The 26,895-nt window shown below is 39.9% G+C and overlaps 2 protein-coding genes across 2 annotated transcripts in view; both read right to left on the bottom strand.

Moving 5' to 3' along the window:
- acvr1c (activin A receptor type 1C) lies at positions 1–21,916 on the bottom strand. The gene is made up of 9 exons (XM_033615406.2): positions 21,580–21,916; positions 14,448–14,678; positions 7,723–7,965; positions 7,391–7,621; positions 7,122–7,289; positions 6,624–6,780; positions 5,683–5,807; positions 5,325–5,455; positions 1–3,672 (listed from the first exon to the last, which is right to left on the bottom strand). The coding sequence occupies exons 1-9, from the start codon at positions 21,647–21,649 to the stop codon at positions 3,547–3,549; spliced, it is 1,482 nt and encodes a 493-aa protein (XP_033471297.1). The 5' UTR covers positions 21,650–21,916; the 3' UTR covers positions 1–3,546.
- A 3,846-nt stretch (positions 21,917–25,762) lies between these two features.
- Positions 25,763–26,895, bottom strand: part of LOC117251361 (activin receptor type-1-like) — a 36,490-nt gene continuing 35,357 nt past the window's right edge. The window contains exon 12 of the mRNA XM_033617596.2: positions 25,763–26,877. Coding sequence (XP_033473487.1) covers positions 26,743–26,877 — 135 coding nt within the window. The 3' untranslated portion in view covers positions 25,763–26,742. The remainder of the gene's footprint in view (positions 26,878–26,895) is intronic.

The following is a 26,895-nucleotide window of genomic DNA, read 5'->3' on the forward strand; positions in this document are numbered from 1 at the left end:
TCCATGAAAAACAGTTTATTGACCCACTGATATCACGTATTTCTATATAGAATAAATAGTGCAAGAGAAAAGATACAATGCAATGGCATGAAATCTGAGCATCAACACAAAACAGTTTCACATGAATCAAAAGTATTCATCTAAATAACTGGATGGTTTGAAAATCAAAAAAGCAGGTCTCATTTCATGAAAGCTGCATCACATTAGTTTATATTTAGCAATTTCATATACAAGATATATAAAAAAAGACACCAGTCAGAAATTGCACATGGTGGTCACTCCTCTTTGGAATGATTGATAAGTCTTTTATATGCTCAACTATGAGTCGTGTCGCCTGTCTGATTCTCAGAGAAGCAGATATGACACAATAGACAAAATATAAGCTCAGCTCAGCATCCAACATTAGATAAAAAAACAAATTTATATTACAAGTATTTTCAGTGGGTGCAGGCAGAGCTGGACGCTTTAATACTGCATTTTTAATACTTCATATCTGCGTTCTGTGACGTCGAGTGATTCCATGATTGAAGTCGACTAATCATTTCAGAAAAAGATGATAATGAAGACGTGTACATGAACTGATATTTGTCAAGAGACAAGCGACAGGCTACTGTACATAGCTTATTTATAAGAGGCAACACAGCTGATGCTACATATCGACCAGTAATCATGACACCATCATAACAGGAGAACATCGTATATGAGTCAACACTGAGCAGCTACATGGACGTATGTACCTGGAACTGAAAGCTATGATGGAGGGGAAACACAGATAGAGTTTCTCCACAGCACTACAATGATTAACCAGATTCACAGCTTTAAATACAGGATCACTTCACATGATATGAAACACACACACACATGTGCACACACAGGCACACCTTTGCACATGGTGTACTTGTGTGCACTTTCCCTAATCCTGTTATGACAAGGCTTTACAGGCCTCATCACACAGTGGCATTGGTGATCATATGTGCACTCATCACCCTGACTGTGCTCTGTAAGTACTACCAATGACAATTTGTCTTGTTTTATTTTTTTTAATTGGGTTTATCAAGATCTTCACGAAGATCTGATCTGAGTTTTGCTTTGTCAAATCATCTGGCACATTGGGAAAAACCCCTATAAAACAGCATTGAGCGTGTCAAATGGAGTGTTTTCTAACATATACTGTAAGTAGCTGTTAGACTCCCCCATTAAAAAAAATACTGATGAGCCAATGTTTACAATACTGAAGTTTGGACTTGTGCATTAGGGCAGCCAAAATATTATAATTTGAATAACATGCTTCCAGTGTGAATAAATATATTCCAGAAATATAAAATGTAACTTTTCACATTCATGAATGAGCTTTTGTTTTTCAACAAACTTCCATTCACCTGTCAGAGAGCAGCTCTTTTCAGCAACTGAAAGCTTTACATGTGCAAAATTTATAGCAGGAGCTTATAGCTGTACTTCTCTTTATGTAAAGGATGACACAAAGAAAAGTCTGTAGCTACTCTACTGATCCCATGAGGCTGTTAAAATATGAGGAGACAACCTTATAATTTAAATGTAATTCTTATAACTAGTTGGTCTCAATGTTTAGGGTTTGGCCTGAGGGTGGTGTTAAAGAAAAGGTAGAGTTTTTCACTTAATTGAAAAGGGGGGAAAAGACTTGGTTTGTTAGGCTAAACTCTTATCAGTGTCAGCTCAGCCTCAGTTAAACTTAAAGGGCCAGTTCACCCTAAAATCAAGAATACATATTTTTGCTCTTACCGTAGTGCTGTTTATCAGTTTAGATTGTTTTGGTGTGAGTTGCCGAGTGTTGGAGGTATCAGCTGTAGAGATGCCTTCTCTCAAGTATAATGGAACTAGACGGCACTCGGTTTGTGGTGCTCAAAGCGACAAAACAACGCATTCGAAAAACTCAACAGCAATGTCTCTTTGCGGTAAACCATGACCAGGGGTCTCATTTGTAAACACTGCATATGCACGAACTGAGGCCTGAAAGAGACGCATGCAACTTCCCATGCAAAAGTTGTGATATACAAAAAAGAAACTTAATGGGAGAAAATTTGACCCATGCTTATGAACATTTTGGAGACGGGAAATTTGCGATGGTCAGATGGAAGCCTGATTGTGGAAACTGTCAAATCTTTTTGGTGCACTCCATTTTGGCTTTTGTTTGTACTTACATTTTTAGTATGGATCTTACGCTAGTTTTATAAGGGACCCCTGGTTACTCATGATATCCACAGACCTTGTTGTGAGCAGTTTCATGTAGGAACTATTGTCTTTCTAACAAACTTCAAACATCGACAGTATCACCATGCAGAAGGAAGAGTGCATCCACTGCTAGCTCACCTAGCACCACTGAGCTATGTCAAAGCACATCAGAGGAGGATGCCATTAATGGTTACATCTCACACTGTCACACAAGCACGAATAGATGCACGTTTCCCTTGGAAGAAAGAAACTAGCTCCTAATTTGCTCACAACAAGGTCTGTAGATTATCTTGAGTAACTGGGTCATGATTTCTGGAAAGAGACATTGCTGTTGAGTTTGTTTTTTTTAAAAAAAATTTTTTGTCACTTTGAGCACCACAAGCCGACTGCCATCTAGTTCCATTTTATTCGAAAGCAGGCAGACATGTCTACGGCTGATACCTCCAACACTCTGCAACTCATACCAAAACATTCTAGACTGATAAACAGCACTACAGGTAAGAGGGGAAATACGTGTTTTTGATTTTGTGGTGAATTGTCACTTTGAAGTCAGGGGATCTTTAGAGTTATGAGGGTTCATCCTCTGAGGAGCAGGAATGTTTGTACCAAATGTCATTCTGATCCATTCAATAGGTGTCAAAGTATTTGGACCAACAGAACCAGTGGACCAGCTGTCATTAGTCAGCACTAAATCACAGTGACAACCCACTTGGATATATTCAGCTAAAGGATGTACAGTGTGTACCTGTCAGTGGTACAGTAACCTTTCCACTGAGCTTTCAACAAACCATTTATCTACAATAGTTCTGTAATCACTATTCAAAAGCACTTTAAACGCTTATAAATTCAGATTATCAGGGACAGTCTGTAAGTGTGCCATGTAAAACCAGCCAGAACCATTTTTTTCGGTATCCTTTTGTGGTTGTCAGTAAGCACACTAACTACCCAGCAATACTGTGTTTGCTACAAGATATGGCACAAAAACATCACAATGTGCAACTTCAAGCTTTGGGCACTTAAATGTCTGAGGTAGCAAAATAATCTGTATATACATTATACATTGTCTTATTTCATATGGCTCTTCCTACCAGCTGTTTGGTTCTTTTTTTTTATTAGGTGCCTATGTGCAAAGCAGCCACAGACACCCCCTACAATACTTTGGCACCAACAACAACCTGAAGTTGCTCTCTGAGGGTGAACAGCGTGGCTGCATCCTGCAGAGGGCAGCCTCAGGCCGTTAGAGAGAACAGTTTCTCCCAGTTAGCTCCCAGCATCTCTCAGTCCATCGTGTTGCACCAGTGCCAGCACCAGCGCTGATCTGCAGTGCAACAAATCAAACTAATCTTTGACGTCTTTGATGATGGACAGCTGAGACACGGTTTTCTTGACCCGCAGAGCAGTGAGTCGAGCGGCAGGGTTGGCGTACCAGCACTCTCTCATCAGTTTGCCCATCACACGCAGAGCCTGGGGTATCAACAAGGAGACGGGTTTGTTTATATGAAATGTCACTTTATTACCTAACCCAACTCTAACATAAACATCATGAGCTTCAGGTATATGTGCTTTGAATCCCCCATTGGTAGTTATCAGAAAAGACAAAATCTGGGGTCAATGTGGGTCACAGGACATTGCCTTCGTACATGGGACACCTGCTTTACCCACTAAGCCACCGGGCACCTGTAGTTCATTTCCTTCTAAACTAACAAATCTCAACACACTTCACAGGTGTTTCAGTTCAGTAGTACGTTCAGTCTGTTTCCTGTAAGTTCAGCACAAACTTGGCTGACACTGTTAACAATCTTAAAAGCTCAGGGACCACCGATCTGCAACAAATTTATTGTGTGTTAAGCTTTTGCAGTCTTCCATTAAGTCTTTTTTTTTTTTTTTCCAAGAAATAACATGCTGGACAACTGAGCTGATGATACAACATTACTGACTGGTGAGAGGAGTTCCAATTCTTAAAGGAATACCTCAGCCACAAAATGTCCATTTGTTTATCAATTAATTTCCCAGCATTCTCTTGAATTTGTAAAGAAAACTTTGTTGTTCTTGCATTCCTCCACAGGGACAAAAGAATCTAAAAATGGAGAAAATTCTTGATGAACTTAAGTCACCAGTCAACATTTGTATGTGCAGCCCATGTGGGTTGTAACTGAGCTGAAAAAAGGGCCCTATATGAGATTGTCCATGGGTCCCATAATGGGCCTATCCCAATTGCTCACATGGAGTTTACCCAAGTGGGCCCCACATGGCTTATGCTAAGGCTACCTGGGTACCAAAATGGGCATATTATCCTGGGCCAACTTGGGTACATCCACACGTGTGCATTTGGCATGAGGCCATTATGGGACCCATGGACAATCCCATATAGGGCCCATTTTTCAGCTCATTTACTACCCCACATACAAATGTTGGCTGGGTCATAGAGGGCTGCGTTTAACAACAGCAAAAGTATATCAAAACATCAGTTTACAAAGTCTCACAGCTCCTGCAGTATAATCCAAGTCTCATTTATACAGTCATATGCTCAGTACTTCCCAAACATATGCATTTTTGCTACAACCTTACTATTTAAAAGACTTCTGTATATGAGTAATGCACCTGTGGTTTGAGTTCAGCTCATGCATTACACCGAGCAGAATTCAAATGCACATTCAAATGCGTGGTTTGTATAAGTTTGTAAGCAGATGTTCTGATATTGTTCTGCTATTGTTAAACTTCAACTCCAGTTTTATAAAGATTTTTTTTCATTTTTGGAATCTTTGTCCACAGCTTAACACAGGGTGAGTAACTGATATACAAATGTTCATTTTATAAGTGAAGTATTCCTTTAAAGGGACTTATTCAGTCAGTGAAAATGCTGATTCATGTGTATCCGGTTTAGTTTGTTAATACATTCACTGAACACTTCTGCTGCCAAAAGTACTTGTGGTGTAATAAACCATATTTCTCCTCTAAGCAAATGGCATGTAAGGTCTATTTTTGTTTTGCATCTGACTTTTACAGCTCCATACACACACTTGTGATGAGTGTATCAGAGTTAGTATCACTAGTATCATGGTGTCAGTCATAACTATCTTACATGATGATACATCAGATACATTATCTCGTCTCACCTCACAGCTCTGCCACTGATTGGGAACGTTGGGTCTGAGCTTCTGCTCACACACCACCTTCCTCATGTCCTCTATGGTCGGATCAGAAGGCACCAGGTCGTAATAAGGCAGCTGGAAATCTTCATGTAGTCCTGTGATAAAGGTGAAGATTTTATTTATCATACTTTTCCTCACCCACGTAAATAACACAGTCTGATGACGTACAGTGACTTAATTCCGTGCCACGAACAAATTGACATGACACATATCCACTGACTGTTATTGGCACAATTACAGTCTCATTAGAGGTGTCATGCATGTGCTATTAGTGCCATAGTGTGTTCACTGACTGTATAAGTGTGTGTGTCGTTTAAAGTACCCCTGACAGAGCATCTTCGGGCCAGTTCCCAGAACACCAGGCCCAGCGAGTAGATATCCGCCCTCTTGAATGACTCAAAGTTGTTCATATTGATCGTCTCGTCCAGGATTTCTGGGGCCATGTACCTGCAGAGGACAAAATGATTAAGACCTAATGAAATAAAAAAAAAGCCTAGTAGTTCTTTCCGTAAGCAATTTGTGTGGGGGGTTTGTTGTCCCGTGTTGTCTGAATTGAAAATAAAAAATACAGGAAAAGCAAGTTCAGTTCGTCACTGTCAGTGAAAAGAGGTTCAAACATTATGCTTCCAGGAACCTGACAAACAAATACATCATCTATAAAAACAAAACTGACAGCACTCACTGGTGATTTATGCTGTTTAGCTCCAGGGTACTTTACAATTTGAATCTTGTGAGCTTTTCATAGTACCACTGGGAGTCGCCAAAGTCTAGGAATTTAATCCTACACATACAGGGTTTAAGTTTGGTCTATAGATAAACACACATGTTCATATATGACATGTTGCCTGCATCAGTCCTGTTTGCTGTCTAATACAAACTAACTTGAGGTTTCGTGACTTTTGTCTAGCATTTTTCCCGACAGACCTCCAAGAACACTCATTATATCATTACTGCACTGCGTATACACCCACCCAGCTAACTGTTAACAGACAGCAGTGGGACTGAATGTGCATGACACAGTGGAAACCTACTGAGTTTTTGATTTTGGATTCTGCTTTTCTTGCATAAAACAGTGGGCTGGCTCACTCTGTGTTGGGAGGCTATGACTAGTATTCACCAAAAACCTTTAAATTCAGAGGCTGACAGTAAAAACTCCATGAAAAATCTAGTACATTAATTGAATTTGACAAGGTTTAAAGGCATTTCAGTTTCATTTATGACTGTTTTGTGGGAGTTAATTGTGTGTCATAAGGTCAGTCCAACCTTTTGGTCCCCACTCTGTGGTTGGACGGTATGTCGATGGCGTTGGTACTGGAGTCGTGTTTCACGGCCAAACCTAAATCTGCGATGACTGCCGTGCCATTCTTCTTCACCAGGACATTTTTAGATTTTAGGTCTCTGTGAGCGATGGCAGGTTTCCCTAAAACCAAGAAGGCCACAAATAAGGTTTTAAACTTCATATTTAAAACAAATACTTTTCATCTTTACAGTGATGTGTTAAAATAAGGAAAATTTTTCAGGATTAAAGGAATACTTAACTCCCCAAATGATCATTGGTGTATCAGTTACTCACCCTATGTTACATTTAACTTGTAAAGAAAACTTATTATTCTCACATGCCTACACAATAACCAAAGAAAAAAGTTCAGAAATGTCTTAAAGAATTCAAGTTAAAGGGGTCCACGTTTAATTTTTTGAATCCCACAGTATGAGGTTAATGCCAAAGAATTCAGGCTCTTCATTCACTTAATGCAGCCTTACCCTGTGTCCCAATGATTTCCATGTGCAGATGTGCCAGCCCACTGGCTATGGACAGAGCCAGGACGATCATGCCTTCCAAAGAGACTGTGTACCTGTTCAGGTAGTCGTACAGGGAGCCGTGTTCATGGTACTCTGACACCAACCAGAGCTGAGTCCATGAGCCATTATCTGCAGCACACAGCAAATATTCCTGTCACATGTTGGCACATTTATGTCATAACTGTGATGTGAACTTGATTCACTCTGGATAGTGTTTCTGAATGTGATACCTTTGTTGTCAGCCGCAATGAAGCCCAAGATGTTCTCGTGTCTGAGCATGATTGTCTGATAAATCTCTGCTTCACGAAACCACGACCTCTCATCCCTGGAGGAGAAGATCTTTACTGCCACATCCTCTCCTCGCCACTTGCCCCGCCACACCTCCCCAAATCGGCCTTTCCCAATGGTCTCCTGCAGAACGATAGTTCGAGCTATAGTCCGCTGGACCAGCAGTGGCAGACCTGCAAGATGCCAGCAAGATGACAAGCTGATATTCATGTGTAGCTATTCCATTTTACTTGTTGATCATATCGGTTAAATCGGCTGACGGCGTCTCTCTTACCTGATCCAGAGCCTGAGGTGCTCATGTCATAGATGAGGTCTTTGAGACATTTGTCAGGTGACATCAGCATCTGGTCGTCCAGAGGCTCCTCTGGGTCCTGCTTGTGGGCTCTGCTGTAGGCACAGCGGTGGCCCTGCACAATAAACACACCCAGCAGGATCCCCACACACAACAGGCAGGAGGGCACCAGGATCACCACGGCGAGCTGCAGCCTGCTCCAGCCGGATTCTTCCAAAGGCCTCTCTGTGATAACACAAACACACACTCAGTGTTAACACATGTTTGTTCCCTCAAATTGAACTCTTGAGACAAAGACTCTATAGAGTGAGAGAGAATGTGCACTATGTTATAAATCATTGAGCTCACCATTATTGTTGCACCCTCTAGTGGTCATAATCGATTATTGTGTGTTGTGTACATTACAGTGCATGAGATATTATAAGTGAACTAGGGGCCAGGGCTGCCCATTACGGGCCCAGCAACTTTGGAGGGGCCCATGACAGCCAGCAATTATCATGTTCATCCTAAATATAAGCAATGACAATCAAATTTTATTTTTAATTTAAGTATGCGCTTTTACTTAATAAAACAAGTAAAAGAAACATTGTAATAATTGTTGCTTTAGTAAAATGTTGACTGTTTCAGGATCAAAAAAATAGATATAAAGAAATAAATGGTATGAGTTTATTCCTTTTTTTTGTATGCAACTGTTGGAAAAACAATTGCTGCGCTCACATGGATTTAGGCAGACAGTAGACAGCAGACGGACAATACCTTCTGAACGGCACAAGAAACACAGTCAAATGGAATGGCAGGAGGGTTTAATGCATATCAAATGCGCCCATCTGTGTTTTCACCTTGTGTGAGAGAGCTATGTAATGCCCAGTTGTAAATTCCATTGCAGAGGACAGCAAGAAGTTAAAATATTTTAACTCTGAATGGCAACACCAACCACTGTTACCGTTGCCAGTATTCTCTGCTGGCCTCATTTTACTGTTCTGCTCTCGTCCACTAAAACGATATCTGCTTCACCGTCTATCGTCATAAAGTAGATCTGGGGAGGGCCCATTCACTGGACATTTTCAGGGGCCCAGCCTGTCAGTGATGTTTAACTACTGCTGTGATATGCTTATGTTCTACATTTCAGAGAAACACTTCTCTGACCTTAACTCAAGCTCAGCAAAATTAAACAATCACCCCTGTTGACAGTCTTAAAATTTACAGAGATAAAAATTCTGTATTTGGCAGATGCAAAGTTCTGTCTGCCAAAAAATACATTTTTCCAGAGCACCAGAAAATTTCATCAGTGCCCATAAATGTCATTAATCAAAAGCAATAAGGAGAAAGAGGCAGAAGCTTTTACAGCCATTAAAACTCCAAAAAGTAAAACTTAAAATGCTTTTTATAAATTCTAATGACAAGCTTTTTCATTTAAAATAAGTGGCTGGTCAACAACAGGTGCACCATGGGAATAAACTGTGGGTTTGGGAAAAAAAACCAATGTAACCTGGCTTTTCTATCTCTGACCTTCATTGTGTCTGTGGGTGGACAGAGGAGACCTGGGCACAAACAAAAATAGCAGAGCTGGTGGATGCTGTGATAATATGAGATTTAAACACATGCTGACAACATAATGCACAGAGAACACTGTAACAGCATTGTAGCACACAAAAACCTTTCAATTTCCCCAGATCTATAATTTAACTCTTTAGTATTAAATTATAGGTCTGGGGAGTTTTGTACTAAAATTAACTTTGGACGGTACCAACATGATTTGGCCGACTTAGACTGCTGTGACCTCATTTAACAGGAACTAATAACTCTTTCACATAAACAATACAGACTTGAGAAACCCAAACCTAATCAATGTTTCTTCAGCCTTTTCATCTTCCCAAATCCCCAAAGCATGAAATGTCCTCACCAGGCGTCCCTCAAACATGCAACATCTGCAAATGGCCCAATGTGCAAAGCAACACGTCATGAACTAAACCACAGTTTCCTAAGACATCTTTAGCCTTTTACCTAAATACATATCCTGCAACGTGTCCAACTGGAGCTCCACAGACATGGTGCAAAACAAGACTTTACTCTCCTCTGGCCCAGTGGCAAAAGACCCTCTACAAACTGTAACTGTTTGTTGGATCTTAGGTGACTGTGTGGGTCAAGGAGGTAATCTCAGTAGTCACTTCTCTTTTTAAACTGTCTGACACAAGATCTAAGGCAGGGGTGTCAAACTTATTGTAGGTCATGGGCCACATGCAGCCCAATTTGATGTCAAGTGGACCAGACCAGTAAAACCATTGCATAAGGACCTATAAATAACAACACCCTTTCTTTTACTGCGTAGATCTACATCTTGAAAAAGTTAATTCATTTAGGAAAGTGATGATGAACAGCCTGAGTTAACCTCAGAAAAACAAGTGTAGTTTCAGTAATGTCTCATTTTTTCACATTCAGTCAGTCTGGTCACTGATTTCCACTCCTGTGTATTAATGCTGGCATCACCAAACTAAAGGGGAAGCCACTGAGGAGACATGTTAAGTTACCTCTGCCTTACAAACCATTTCAGTGATCAATATCTTTAAATATGACCACAATAAGTATTCATTGTTTTTTTTTAAGAACTGTTCTTATCAGGAGAAAAGCCTCTGAAGTAGCATTTTGAAGGAAAGGGGAAGAGGAGAGAGAGGGAATGACATGCAGCAAAATGCCATGGGTTGGAAGTGAACCCGTGGCCATTGTGGCAAGGACACAGCCTTTACACATGGGATGCCTGCTCTCACAGGTGAGCTAGTGGGCACCCCAGGAAGGCCATTTACTGTTTAACTTTCACTGAAAACCGGCACCTGTTTCTTGAGTTAAAGCAGGCAACTACTTGCAAAGTGCTGGTCTGCAACGTTCTAAAAACCTGCCAGTTCACCCCAGTGTAACAACATGAGACGGTGTATCATCTCAAATGCTCAACTCCCTGTACTTCTGTTCTGAGTTCCAGTTTTCCAGGCTTATTTTGTGGCTGAATATAATTTGTAGCTTCTTAAAATATGAATGAGGATAGTGATAGTGAGACACTGGCTACAGTTGGATTTGTTGTAGTGATGGAATGGCGAAAAACATAAACAAAACCAGCATCGGATGGACTCGATTTATAATAACTACACCACAATAAAATGAATAACCAGTGCCAATTAATCAGTCAATGAGAATGTGTGGAGGAGCATAAGCACATACAGTGAGCAGCAGCAGTGATCAACCAGAAACAAAGGGCGGGGATGACTGGCTGTAGAAACAGGTTACATGCTTTACGTTCTAAAACCAGCTGTCGGCGATTTCACCAACTGAGATGCAGGTGACATCATCAGCTGGCTTGAGTCAAGCTTAGACCGGCCACTACACGCCGCTGCAACTTTTCTCTGTAACGTTCTGAAACAGTTCCATCTTGTCGCGAATCTTTGGTCTGAGCTGGGCTTTAACCTTCACATTAATTGTGCAAAGTCATCCAGTGGGCCAAATTGGACTCTAGTGGGCTAGTTCTGGACCGTGGGCAATATGTTTTAGGACCCCTGATCTAAGCAAGTGTTTGGAAATTTGGAATTGAGGAATAAGGTGTTGAAGGACAATAGACTAAAATGAAATTACAGCTACACAAAACCACTAACCCCTGCCTATAACTTAACTTTATAACTGTAAATGCATTCTTCCCATCTACTACTTCCTCTCCTGTACAGGAGTCACAGCAGGAGCACTAACAAACATAAAGTCTTTGTGTAAAGACAATAAACACCACTCTGGATGAGCTCACATGCTGATATTTAGCAGAGCAGTGGAGCAGATTGATTCTGGTGTCCTCATTCACAGTCGACACCATCACAGCCTCGGGGTGCTGCCCTGACCCAGCTCATCAACAGTCCGCAGCACTTTACACTTTAAATCGCCCTGGATCACCTCTACAGTTGAGTTGGACTGCTGCCCGACAGTGCCATCTAACATGTAGTTTTCTGAGGTTTTTCTTTCATTGTTATGTTAAAAAATTAAGAACAGTCTAATGTTTATGTCACACTGTGACCAAGAGTAAATATTGTCAAAAGTTTAAAAATGCAAGACCGGGAAATTTAGTCCGTTCTGCTCTTGAATATAGCCACAAAATACAATGGTGTTTCCCTTTAGTATAATGAGTTTGGGTGCCCCACCTCAATACATTTGTTTTATATTTTTGTATTTATAGTTTTATAGTTGTCTGGGGGTGAGATCTAGCTAACCTAGTAGATTGTTTGCAGTTTCAACTCTGAGCTGCAGAGCTTCATTCCCATCTCTCACCCAACTTTCCTGTCTGTCGACAGCTATACTGTCACTGAAGGCAAAACCACCCAAAAAATCTGTCTGCAGAGTAGAGCTGAAACAGTGATTCATCGACTAGTTGATCAACAGATAATTAATCGGCAACAGTTTTGATAATCAGTTCATCATCCAAAATTAATATTCATCCCATATGATGTATGATTATAAACTAAATATCTTTGGGTTTTGGACTGTTGGTTGAACAAAACAAGGCATCTAAAGACCTAACCTCAGCCTGTGGGATAAAGAGACATTTTCACTCTTTTCTGATAATTCATATGAAGCTTAATAAATTAACTGAGGGAAAATAAATAGTATATTAATCGACAATGAAAATAATTGGCCAGGAAGGTGTATTCATGAGCAATCAAATGCACACACTTAAGTAAATATTAATGTAATATGATGTTTTAAAGCTTAACATGCAATCATCATTCCTTCTACATCTGTTTTTTTTTCTTATTTTCTGAGTTTGGGACATTTATAGGTGTGTATCCTGGCAGCGCTCAGGTGAGCTCAGGGCTTTATAAAAAGGTAGCAACAAAGTGCCAGACTATAAGCAGCAGTCATCAGAGAGACACAGCACCGAAAACACCGAACAGGAGTGAATCAAAAATCAATCAATGGACTTTAGAATGTACTGAATTCAGCTGCCAGGCTTTTAACCAGAACCAAAAGACACATCACCTCATCATCTAATTTTAGCCTCTTTACGCTGGCTCCCAGTATGTTTTAGAATAGATTTTAAGATTTTACTGATTACTTTTAAGGCTCTTCATGGACTCTCTCCCAGCTATGTCTCCGACCTCTTAGTGCCACACATGCCAGGACGTACTCTGAGGTCCTTGGGCAGAGATCTTTTGTCTGTTCCAGAGGCCCGGCTGAAAACTAAAGGGAAGAGAGGGCCCCAAGGCTCTGGAGAAGCCTGAGGTCGGCCTAGTCAGTGATCTCTTATAAGTCCCTTCTTAAAACCTACTTTTATCGGAGAGCCTTTCCTGAATTTTACTTAAGTTTAAGTTCATTTAAACTGTTTTAATTTCCTCAGTTTTTATACACTAAAGCGTTTTTATCAGTTTTTTAAAAAAAGTTGTTTTGTCTGTTTTAATTATTGACATGTAAAGCACTTTGTAACTGTTTTGAAAAGCGCTTTATAAATAAAGATTATTAGATATTATTATTATAATCTGGGCTTTGCTTTTACACTCACTTCCGCTTGAAAGCACAACATAAAACACCTTTAAAGCTGCACTGATCAATACTTTCATGAGTCAAATGATTATGTATATTGTGTAAAGGTTATTGCTTGTGGTGCACAGATAATTATCACTCTGCAGTTCTCCTAAGCTCATGGGTGCCTATTTACATTTTTCAGCTTGTTGTTTTGGTTTTACGGCTGGCAACTTTACTGATGATTTTGGTTTAACCGTTCCCGAAATTCCTTATCTAACGGCTGCAAGCTGCGGTTTTCAGCAATAAAAAAAATGCACATGACCTCCTGTTCACCAAAACAGCACACAAACAAAGTCAGAGACTAACTGATGGATGTACTGGAGCATTTAGCCACTCAAAGAGAGATATTTTTCTCAGGAGAAACCAACAACATACTGTAGCTGCAAGGTGAGTGACTATTGGACTTCTGTCTGTGTGTTTTTAGCTCAGTATGAGGTTCTGCCCCAAACTGGCCAAATAAAACTGATTAATGCAGCTTTAACAAATCTGATTTATATTCTTTATGAATGATCCAAGTTACACGGGCCTATACAGTGTTTAATATGCTGGGGATTGATTCTGAATTTTACAAATAAACAGTAAAAAACAATACATTAAACATTAGTGTATGTACTGCGGCAGCGTAACAAAGTAAAACCACGATGAACCCTGATGCTTACTGTATTTTTGACCTCCCAGTGTTTTCCACTAAGTTGTCTATCCACAGGTGTAAGTAATCCCCTCTGCTTTAAGGCCAACTTCCATCCAGCACACCCATGAGAGGCTTTTAACTTGCTGTAGGACTAGATGCCTGACAGAGTATTTATTTATAAATCAGTGGAGGGAGGGGTAGGATCGCTAACCGCCGTCCTTTTGCCTCTGCCAGATTTGTTATGTCACAGGATCTAGTAGGATCAGCATCCACCTCGTCTAGCCGGGGCCAGAATGAGTGGGAAATCCCACTGATTTGAGTGTTGTTGCTGTCGAATGAATACTGTAACTACTGAGCAATGTCACATTGTCTGTGCATCTGTCTGAGGGGATGAGTCCATCTCTCCTCTATTATTTTTGTCTCTTTTTTCTTTCCTAAAGCGGGTAAAATATTTATCTTTCATTAAAAAATGAGCTAAAAGACAACCAGAAATGGAGACATCAGTCTGAACGCATCACTTTGGTTGTACCTGGGTGAAGATGCAGAGTCTCATTGTTACAGAAGTCAGTGAAGCAGCAGTTCCTCTTGGAGACATTTCGGGAGCTGTAGCAGAAGACCTGGCCCTTCATCTCAGAGGGCGACAGGCAGGACTTGACCGTCTCCTCCTTCCCGTCAATCAGCATCACAGAGTTCCAGCAGGCGCCGTCTGCGGTCGTCTCACAGGTGTGGTTGGCGCAAAGCTGGCACACGCACCTCAGACCTGAAACATATTACATCATTCAAGATGATTGGATAACTCTTTTCTCCACAGACACTTCTAGACACCTCTTAAAGGATTGATTTGTGAAATCACTGAGGGGGGAAAAGGACACTAGACAAACAGTTTGATTTCCAGACAGCCATGGCAAGTGGTCTTTAACTCTTTAGAAGCAGGATGCTCCTGTTATGTAAGCAGGCCCATGCTCTTAAAGGTCTGGAGGTGGAAGAACCAACGTAATGCCTCTTAGTTTAACACCCAGATAATCTTGTGTTCCTCTTGGAGCTGCTGTCATGCTTTGTTTGATAAGACTGTGGGTGATTGATAAGCAAGCTTACACTGCCTGCTCACTGGAAAAACCTGAAAATAAACCGTAAGAATATCATACGTCATTCAATTAAACAATTTGTAATATATGGAGGAACTCAAATTTATAACTGCACTATGCAAAATAAGGTAAGTAAAGGTCTCCACAGTGTCCAGGTATAAATAACATTATAAAATTGTAAACATATTTATCATAAACTTCACTGACAGTAATTCTTTTAACATTTTGAGGTATTTTTAAAATTTTGACCATAGACTATTAAAGGTCCAGTGTGTAGGATTTAGTGGGATCTAGTGATAAGGTTGCACAACTGAAATTAATATCTTTTGCCAAAGGTGTAGAAACAGTACAGTGGCTGACACGAAAACATGAATGGCCCTATCTAGAGCCAGTCATTGTTTTGTCCATTCTGGGCTACTGTAGAAACAAAATGGCGGGCTCCATAGGAGAGGACCCATGTATGTAGATATAAGTTGGTTACAAAGTTCCGAATACACAGTGATTTTTATTTTTAGGTTATTATAAACTAATAAAAGCATAGTATGAATATTATTTACCATGTCTGCCAATACATAAAACACCAAATTCTACACCCTTTAAGTAACCTCTTTGTGTGTTTAGTTTGTTCTGGAAACAAAAACCTTAAGTTTGATTGTTATTTGTCGGTTTATATACACTCACGGGCCACCTGTACAATCTAATGCAATCCAATACAACAGCTCTGATATGAATTTCACTTTTATGATGTTTATAGTTTCAAATTTGTTGACATTTTTTCCCTCATCCATGAAAATGGTGTGGGCAAAATATTAGAGATACCTTTTAATATAATGCAGTCCAGCACAACAACAACACCCACTACAAACCGCAAAACAAAGATAAAGTAAAATCATACCTTCTCTGCCAGTTTCAACAAAACTTTAAAATGTATCAGCTTGTAAAAGCAGCCTGAGGGAAGAGTTTCAAACTCCAATTGAAGAGGGTGGTTTGTGCAGTCTAATTTAGATTTGGCCTTGTGGAGAACCTGCTGGTTAAAGATAGCCAGATTGCATTACTTTGTACAGGTGTACCAATTAACAGGACAAGCAAATGTACATTTTTATGAAAAGGGTGGACGGTGAATTTTATGTCCTGTGTGCAGTTAGTGGTCTGCGTGCCAGCTCAGCCATGTAGCAACAAAATGATTCCCTAAAGATATTACTGTCAGGAGGAGGAGTATGCTGCTTCTTTATACCAAGGAATTCCTGTCAGTTTCACATCACCTGTATTTGTTATGTATGAACAAATGTGAGGATTGCTTCAGGTAATATAACTGGTAAAGAACTCTCTGGCTGACATGAAACTAGAAAATCTAGATACAGGTCATCCCTTACATGTTTTGAGAGGGACTCTTTCTGGCCCACTGTAAACCTCCATGCATTACTCTGACATGATTGTATTTTAAATTGGTGCTGTGTTTTGTATGTAGTGTGAAGCCCATCTGACCAATACTCAACAAGTCATTGTGAGTAGCAATAATTATGGTAGTAAATTAATAATGAAATAATAGCCACCATTATCTACTGGTTTGTGGACTCCCATTTTTAAGCCACGAGTTTGCCATTTTGGCTGTCACCATCTTGGATGTTTAAGGCCAGAAGTGACCTGAGGTGACCATATTTGGACATATTTAAATGGGTAAGTTATGTAAAAATTCACCCCCGTACAGTTTTCATAAACAGGAAAATTAGCCATTGAAACCAAATGTTTTTGTAGCCAATTTTTCAGCCCTGGACGCATGTGCATAATAGTGCATGTGAGTTCCTGTGTATGAATTCCACTGGTGTTATTTTTTTCCCAAAAGTGTTTTGTCTGACCCGACACGCGCTTGGGAAGAAAATTGTGCATTCCACTGGCTAGCTAATACCAGCCTTACTACTAGACACCACTTGCTGGAAGAAAATGTTCGCAATGTACATTTCTGCAAGCCACAAAGATGGTACATTTGCACATTTCGTACGTACCATATAAACATTCCTATGATGATGTAATATATAAGCTGTTTACATTGGGAGGGGATGGTGGATGGCGTGTCACCTAGGCAAGACACCTCCCAAGCTGCGGACCACTGTTCGAAACCAACAAACAACAACACCAAATGTGTTTTAGCCACTGTTTGTTGCGTTTTCGCCAGTGCTGTGGCACTGAATCTGGGTGCTTTTAGCAGCACCCTGTGGAACTATTTGTAGCACCAAGCTAAGCCAAGTGTTTTATACTGACACATTGCTGTGTTTATCAGTGGTGTTTGAGCAACCAAACATTGGGGTTTTAAACCAACCATAACCAAGAGGTTTTTGTGCTTAAACCTAATCATACCTTCACCGCAGTGTTGTTGAGATACGTCAAGTTTCAACGTATCCAATACAAAATAATAAACAAATGTAATGTTTTGGTGGTTTGCAGAAATGTTAAATACGCACATTTATCCTACTGATTGGGTTGGGTAATGCCGTTCAGACCCATTATAACAGGGCATGGTCACCATGAAAGTGTAATACCAAACCTCCTATTCCCCCCAGGTTAACACCGTCAGCTCTGTCAACACTATTGCTGTTGTTACCTATGTTCACACTGTTAATTGTTTGTGCTGTGAGCACCATTAACTGCTAGCCGCTGGCTCAGCCACTTCTCTGCTGACAGTTGTGTGCAGACAATACTCCACACAGATTCAGATGCTCTGAATGTCTTATAGCTCCTTTTAGGTTTTTAAGGAGGCAACTCCAAAACAACAAACACTCTGATTTTAACCCTGAACTTGGGAAATATTTGTGCTAAACCTCGTACTATTTCAGAACACTACAGACAATCAGTGTTGAAAAGGCATAATCAGAGTTATCTATGAACTGTGTGAGGATTTTCTTCCCAAGTGAAAAAAACCCCACATTATTAAATATTTTCCAGACCTTGATAAGAAAAAACATTAAACTAAATACATATTTCACAACTGAAAGAATCTGGTCAAGATGATGATGGTCAAGGTTCATGCTATGAACACAAGTGACTTTTTCTTTTGTTACTGGGGTTAGAATTAGGATTCCTAGTTCTTCAGAGTTGCTAGACAACTCAGTAAGAAGGACATATTGTTAAGGACATAAGATACAGCTATGTGTCATCCATGTGGCAGTTATTAAAAAAAGTTTGAAACAAGGTTAATGTTATAAAAAGAGAACAGAGGGGGACCAAGGATTGATCCCTGAGGTGCACCGCTATTTTCATATTGAACTGAAATGAAGAAAAACATTTGAAGGTTGCCCCTGAAATACCCAGCCGGTGTCAACAAAGATTAGTGATTAATATTTCAAAAGAAAAGGCTGGCATTGTGCTATGTTTTTCTTAAAATTGACAAATCCAATGAAAAAAACAAACAAACAAAAAAAAAACCATGAGCAATGTGTTAGTCCATCTCTCAATATCATCTGACTTCCATATTTCCCTGGAGAACTGAATGCAATTTGTTTCACTTTATACTAAGTACTATATGTTACCTTAAGGCACTCTAAGTGCACTCATACCTACAAAATATATGTAATTGTTTACAAATGGGGCACATATATATAGCTTTCATTTATAAATTGATGTGACTCATAAAGGAATAAACAGTGCATTCTTGGGGACTATTTTCAGCCACAGATTATATCAGCAACTATTTTCAGCACCAAGATGTTGTATGATTGATTTAAGATAAATAACAGTGTTTACTGTAATGAAGGAACATGTCACCCAGCTTAGCAGTGCATTGTGCATTTCAGCAGATAAAGTCATCATGACTTTTGGTCTTTTAATTTATTGACACTTAGAAAAATAGTGAATATACAACCTCATATTTTAAGGTACTTTTTAAAGGATCCTCCAGTAGTAAGACAGGCATCTTGAAAAAATCACCCACCAACAAAAGAGATCAGGAGTTCAGTTCCTGACAGGAATATGACAAAAATGTCTCTAAAATAACACCTGGGAGTTGCTTGGCAACAACTTTCTCAAGGACAATGATTATTTAAGTTTGAATCTACTCTCTGTAAATCAGACATAACAAGGCTGATCCTTTTTAAAGCTGTTTTTAAGTAAATGACTGACTGACTGACTGACTGACTGAGCACTGGTGAGTTTAATGTGTTGAATGGTGTCTTGGATCCTGTATATCTTGCAGGGACGTAATATATTACAATTTTTTCCCATTGTTTATTGTTATTAGCAAGAAAATGACTGGTTTGGAGAAATAGGTGCCATGAAAACCAAAACTGGACTGAATTTGTAAAACAAAAAATACTGAAAAAAAATTGCTCAAAACAATGCTGTGCTCCTAAAACATAACAATCACCAAAAATCAAATACCGTTTGCTTAAAAAATGCAGGAACAAAACTCCACACCATGTACAGCAAAAAGTAAAATGACTGCCTTTTTCAACACAATATATCAAATTAATTTCATGGTGAAAAATAAAATTAAGACAGTGTTTTAGTCTGTTTACTGCTCCACATCTTACCTGTCATTTACATCACTTCATAGATCTTAAGTCACATCAGATCTACTGAAATATTTTCCATAAATAAGACATCTGGTGTGACAGGCGACTTCATATTGATTATGGATTAAAACATTTTGAACTGCATATTTTAACAAAGTATCTGAGCCGTAACAAACAAAGCATTTATGTATGTATGTATGTAGTGTAGTGTTTGGTTGTGGGTGAGCTGTGTGTAGGCGTATGTTATGTATATACATATGTAGGTCTGGGCATCATATTCATTTGCATCCATTACAGTGCCTTAATGTGACTCCATATGTGTGCTGTTTGTGGGTCTGTCATGTTATTTTTACATCTTACTGATCAGTCCATATAAATATAGTGTTTTGTTTCTATTACCTTTATTCACTGCTGTACAGCTGATGGTATTTCTACATCTCTTTGGCTCAAATAATTATATAGACAATCATGAATAGAAATACAGGACTATAGCGCTGAGAGGATTGTACTTGAAGAACCTTTAATCACAGAGATCCTCAGCATGGATTGATTGTTATATAAAGTGCCACTCGAGCTTCATATTGCAAATAAAGCTATTATATAGAGAGACAGAGTGCAGCAACCTTCATTTGAGCTCTGTATTTTTAATGGATCTACATTATGCAGCCTGTTACCTGAAGTTGGGGCATCTTAGAGAGAAAAACACTCTGCTCTTTTGCTGAATTTGTGTGTTCAATTACATTTAACGAAATAAAATGCACACGTGGGCTTCTATTATTGACTGTGAAGAAAACAAGAAATGCCAGATGACTGACAGAAACTGCGAAACATTTATCTCTTCCACTATTAACCCACCTCCCTGCTGGCCTATTGGAACAGCTCCAAAACACCTTCCTGTCAAACATGCACATGTTCCACTTTTCTCAAGTTAATGTTTATGTCCTGGTCTAAGCCTGGGCAATTAGTAGCCAACAACAATGGGAAAAGGTCCGCACACTGCAGCCTTTGCTGTCTTTAACTATATAAGACAGACAAGTGTTCAGTCACACACCCATTTATCAGGACACACACCAGGACAAACACAGACAGCAGTAGGTAAGAGTCAGGTATGGCATGTGAGTGGGAGGAGGTAAATGTGAGTGTATCACTTTGGGTGGCAACTAATAATTATTTTCATTATTATTATCATTAATCGTCCAGACTATAAAGAATAAGGAAATTATGAAACATGCAAATCACATCCTGCTTCAAATTGCCCAGGTAAAACGCCAAAAAATATTCACTTAACTATCATATATGACAAGAAAAGGCTGCAAATCCTCACACTTATGAAACTGAAACCTGAGAATGATTGATATTTTTTCTTGGTTTGTCTCTTGAATGAATTTAGTCAAACAAATTGTTGTTCTATTATAAAACAACTTTCATTCTTGATACACAAACAGGTAAGAGTTTCCAGAAAAGACGTGCAAATGAAACAATCCTGGTGTATTAAACTAATAAATCTGAAGTATAAAACTGACAGCCTGAATGTTTCGCTTAAATCACAGGTCTGCCAAACTATTTTGCCCAAGCACTCTGTGTTTTAATTTCTATTTAAAGCTATTTGGGACAAAACACATAGTCTATATAAGGTTAGGTGTTCAGTTACATGTGACTGGAAAAACAAGTTGCTTATAGGAGCTCTTTATTTTATTTAAATACCTGTTTTTTGCATTCAGACTTTTATAACAGCAGAAATTGAGCCTAATAAAAATAAATTACATGTATTTTTTGTATTTTTTTTTAATTACATAGGTGTGTTTTGATTGAACATTTACAGGTATAAAAATGGTGTCTTCAAAGTTAAATAAACTTAATTCATAGTGGTTGGAGACATAACAGCTTTCTGAGGACACAATATGGGCGATTTTTAAAGTCAGCTGAATTATTTATCCTAGTTAGACAACAATTTATCTGAAAATCACTTTAATAACTCCCATAAAACCTTGAAATAATGTACTTTACTGAATGAATGCATGTGATTAACGTAATGCAAACTGTGTAAGTGAGGATCTGTCAGCTACTGTACCTGCAGTCAGCTGGGCGACAGACAGAAAGATCAACGCCGCTTGAAAGCTCTGCTTCCCGGGACGAATCATGGCAAGAGCCGCATCTGCTCCGTCTCCTTAACGCACCGTGTACACAGCTACTCTACAGAAAAACACAACATTATTCATTGCGGTAAAGTCCGTCGGCTATGCAACCGCGCACAAATCGCCACAGTAAATCGCGGGGAGGAAACTGTAAAACGCAGTGAGAGGTTTGCTCCGCCTCTGTTGACTGGAATTTAAGAGGATTAGCGCTGCAGACCTCTGATAAAGACATGTGAATGAGAGCCAGAGAGAAAGTGTGTTGCACATCCATTTAACTGCTGCAGGTCCAGTGCAACACCACCTCCTGCCTGCATGCTGAACACAGAGATTTCTTCAATGCACGGAGGTGTGTGAATCCTTACTGGGGAAGGAAACCAGGTCAAGCAAATCACACTGAATATGTTAATGTAATCCTGAATTTATATCAGGACACTATAAAAATTACAAAGTAAAAAAATCATCACACATCACTGACACAATATGAACATGAGTGATTGTTTTAGGAAGTGCACTGACTCTTCTTTAACTGCATGTGTACATACCAATGTGCCAGTAAAAGGTCTGTACTGACATGCAGGTTTATGAACCTGCTTGTGGGCCCTGAGCCAAAGATAATTGCTGTTGTGCTGCTATTGTGTAACATATCTCCTCTAAATGCACATCAAGTACAGTGCACACAGCAGATTATAGTTGGCAGCCTTATCGTACACCCAACCAGTACTCCTACATGGTGGAGCAGTACCCGCTGTGAGTTTTCTGGGTCAGTTAGTTTCTCATAACTTGACTAAACACAACTTCATGTGGGGATAAGCACCATGTGAGTGCAATTTAAACTTAAAATAATGAAGGTCTTAAATCTAGATGTTCACTCAGGGCCCCTCTGCTAAACAGGGCCGCAAGATTAGGTAATAAAGCAGGACCCACCTGTTTTGGTTGTGTGTGTGTGAGAGGTGCAACTTTCCCAGGTAAATTGGCACTTAATTAAACTACCAAAACCAGTCCACAAGTTTGTGGCCCCTGAGGGACTGGCAGTTGTCTGCTTGGCCTGGTTGGTAATCCGGTCTATGTTGCACCCCTGTGGCCATTACATTTCCTCTCCCTGGATGTGAGCTGAATTCAGGTCAGCAGAACTGGAGAAACCAGCCTGGACAGATACCACTGCTAACATCCAGTCTACACAGGCGGAGAGTAAACACTGTCAGTTAGTCTACGCTGTACATTAAACGCGGTGCAAAGGTTACAACTCAACGCTCCTGTGTGCAAGAAGTTATTTACTGCGGGCCATATGTGACTGAGTTGTGTTCCTGCTGCCTGGGCTCCATAGCAACAGCAGGTGCCAATGTCACTAAGGAGAGTGAATGAGTGAGCTGACTTTACATGAGCAAAACAAGCACATAATGTACTTTTTACTATATATTCACAGTTAAGTTATGCACTGTTGTAAATCCAGGGACCTCCACTCTATTATGGGTTCTGCAAACAACTAGTACTGTAGTCTCTTCTCCTACTGTACCAATTGTGATTGTTGAAGCGTTAAAGAAGTTAGCCATGCAAATACAATTTTGGCAGGCAATCATCAACAGATTACCACTCTCCCTCCCAGCTGTAAGTACACCGAAGTAAACAGCATGTATATAAACCCAGTACAGAACCTGAGGGATATTCAGTGGGATTTTGAAACCGGTGGAGTCAAACTTCTGTGCTCCGTGGGTGCAGGGTAGATCAAATGACACTGAATATAAAGACAGACTGCATAGAAGGTCTGACAGCTGTTGATACATGCAAGCAGGGCGTCTCAGCACTGTCAGACATCCACTGTTAGTGTTTCTATCATCTGGCCCATAACTCCTGTGGCATATTAATCAGTCTGAGAAGCATCATGGGCGCAGATTCTATTTGACATCTGCCAAGATATCTGCTGGTCACGCAGGTTCACTTTACAGCTGGCAAGGAAAAAGCCCGGGTTTTCGACCTTTTGCAAATGAATATAAATTAATTTGTTGCATTATTAGTGTAGATGTCGAGCTTTTTGTGACACGGAAATAGATTATTGTGTAGAAATAAATGTCTATTAGTGAATGAATCCAGAGTAAACTAACATTTTACAAAAATAGAGACAGTCACTGGAATATGAAAGTTGGGTTTTAGCTGCAAAGCTGGTGGCTGCAATAGTCCACATCATTACTTCCACCAAGGAAGTAATGTTTTCAGTTTGGTTTGTTTGTCTGTAAGCAAGATTACAGAAAATGGCACGGTTTTTAAAAGACTTGGTGGAAAGGTGTAGCATAAGCCAAGGAAGAACCATTACATTTTGGCAAGGACCTGAATACCAGGGCAGATACACTAATTATTTTTCACTTTTGATAAGACTGTGTGATGGAGCATTCGGCCTTGGTGGAGGTTTAAGCTCTGAGTGCCATTTGAGTTTAGAAAGGTAAATGACTTGGCCCATAGAATATACTGTAGTTTCCTATTGTGCTTATAAAGCACAAGAGAACAGTTAGATGGGAAACAGATTCAGTTTGACTACCACCATGGATGGTACAGATAAAACACAAAAAATAAAGGACCAGAATTACTGGATATTGGAGATACTGAATGAACAGATTCACTACTAGTCACAACTGTAACTAACTAAACAGGAAGATCAAAATTAAAATAAGCAGAGAAAATAAAAATGTTCTCAGTAACACAAAGTAAAACAAGACGAGTCAACAGCCATGCTAAAATTCTTGTGAGGCTGCACTAACCTTAAAAACAAACTGCAGCTGAGAATGATGGGAAAGTCAGTAGCTCTGCAGGTATTTGATCACAAATATAAACTGAATAAAAATAATGAATGTAGCCACAGTAACGTCATCCATTGGTTTGTGGACTCTAGCTCTGGTTTGTGTGAAGTGATTCCCTCTTGTCCATATTTGGATGAGAGGGTGGAGCTGTGAAGGAGCTAGGGGTAGATGTGACTCACAGACTTTGGTGACACCTTGCAGACAGCCTGTCACTCAAAGAGGCTGCTCCCTTAATTAGAAAGGATGACATATATAATATTCACCCCCTGTACAGCTGTCATGAATGTTAAAATTAGCTACACAGACTAAAACTGCTTTATGCATCAGGCTGTAAACATGTTTATGTAAAGTTCTGTACTTGAACATGGGGGTATATGGGGATTGTCTTGCTTCTGGAGAAAGCCTCAAGTGGCCATTTGAGGAACTGCAGTTTTTGGTACTTCAGCTGTGGCTTTATGTCTCAGCCCTGGGGGTTGCTGCTAGCCCATGAAACATAAGAATTGGAAATATTAAAAGTCTGACCTGATTAAGGGGCAAGAATGCAAGTATCAAATTTAATGGCAATAGTTGAGAGTCCTCAGAGAATCGCCACCTTAATGTGGTGGAGGGGTTTGCCTGTCCCTGTGAACCTGAGAGCTGTGTTGTCTGGGGCTAATAGACTCTGGTAGGGTCTCCCATGGCAATGTGGTCCCAGAGGAGGGGCCAGACTAAGAGAAATTCACAAAGACCTTGATGAATCAGAACATTCAGACTGGTATGGGGACACCACCCAGAAATCAGGGTTCAGTGAATTGTGCGCTGGATGGCAGGCAGGAGTGGGGCCCTGGGCGTACTGATCCCTGGTGTCGTGGATTGCCCCCTTGGCACCTCCCATTGGAGGTGTTCTGGGCACATCCCACTTGTAGGAGGCCCCGGGGCAGACCCAGAACATGCTGGAGAGATTACATATCTCATCTGGCCTGGGAATGCCTTGGGGTCCCCCAGGAGGCGATGCTAGGGAGACGGACGTCTTGGGTGTTTTGGTCTACTGCCCCTACGACCCTGCCCCAGATAAGCGGATGAAAATGGATAGATGGACGGATGGATAGAAAGTTGAGACATTACACTTAAAACTTAAAATGTAAACATAGTTGGGCACAAGAGGAAAAGTCAGGGGATTACTAAAGTCAATAGGATTCATCCTCTGGGGACAGTGAATGTCTGCATAATTCAAGATTTTTTAATCCTGGACCGAAGTGGTTTACCAACTGACTCACTGACATTTCGACGCCGCTACAGCATGGCTAAATAAATCTACTAGATACAGCATCAAGACAAATGAGACAGATAAAACACATTTTTTCTATTTAATTAATATAAATCACTAATTGATATAAAATGTTAAAGAAATAAAAAAGGCTGAAGTTTGACTTCATTTACTTGACAATGCACGCATTAAGACAACAATGCACGCGTTAAGACAGTATACAGGCTTTACAGGCTTACTTACAGGCCTCTGGAGGAATAGAGTTCAGTATCTAGCAGATATTTTATTTGTTCTTTTAGCATTTGTATCTGTAAAGCTGAAGAAACCAAACATAGAACAGGTACATAATTCGATGTAAAATCCATGGTGATATACAAAAGGTTTGCAACAGAGTACCTTCAACTGGACGATATTTCAGGAAAAGAACAGTACCATCGATGCAGCTGTACAACTAAAAGTTACGGGGTTGGTGAGATCCCAAGATACTTGTTCTGACAGCATTGTAAACAGAGGTGCATGACACGCAAAGTAAAACATAACACTGCTCACTGTGAACACCGTTGAAAGTATGCATATTAAATTGGCAAGTTCAATTGGCAAGTTGACATCTTTTTAAATGAATCCACCGTGATGCAAATGAACAATGCCTTACAATTAAAGAGTAAAGTGAAGTTGCTAATATGTTCAGACATTTTTTTTCCCAAACTAAAAAATGTGTCAAACAAAATCTGCAGTTCTAACAAAAGCGAGCCTACTCAAATGCCCAGGTAACAGTTTCTTCCTTGAAGAACATTGCTGCTAACAGTCCAGCTCCTATGTCGTTAAGTTGAATAGATAATTTCCTATTTCCAAGACCGCTGGCAGTCTCAGAAATGCCCGGTAAGCCATCTTTGGATGCCAAAATGTGTCCCGCCAAGTGTTTTAAAATAAATACTGGTTTGTGCCACTATAAGGGCACTGAACCCATCAAGTCTCTTGTCTTGTCAGTTTTGTCTGGGATGGTCCACCCTCTGGATGTCTTCAAAGGCCTTTAGGTATGTCTGCCTCTTCTTCTCAAGGCAGGCTCAAATGTCTGTTTTGATTTTGTCCAGAGAGTTGTCGATCTTTGTGAGAGTCTTTTTTATGCGTAACGCTGTTAATCTGGCTGATGGATTCTGGTACCAGCACTCCTTCATGAGTTTAGCCATGGAGGTTAAAGTCTGAAATTAAAAGGAGAA

The sequence above is a fragment of the Epinephelus lanceolatus genome, chromosome 14 (assembly GCF_041903045.1).
Source record: "Epinephelus lanceolatus isolate andai-2023 chromosome 14, ASM4190304v1, whole genome shotgun sequence".
In the NCBI taxonomy this organism is placed as follows: Eukaryota; Metazoa; Chordata; class Actinopteri; order Perciformes; family Serranidae; genus Epinephelus; species Epinephelus lanceolatus.

What these genes read in the sequence shown, in the direction of transcription:
- acvr1c (XM_033615406.2), bottom strand. Translation starts at nt 21,649, where the DNA reads ATGATTCGTCCCGGGAAGCAGAGCTTTCAAGCGGCGTTGATCTTTCTG. An exon ending in CACCTCAGGCTCTGGATCAG is followed by an intron (nt 7,622 to 7,722) that starts GTAAGAGAGACG and finishes GGCATCTTGCAG; the next exon opens with GTCTGCCACTGCTGGTCCAG. An exon ending in CACAGAGTGGGGACCAAAAG is followed by an intron (nt 5,808 to 6,623) that starts GTTGGACTGACC and finishes TGTCCTCTGCAG; the next exon opens with GTACATGGCCCCAGAAATCC.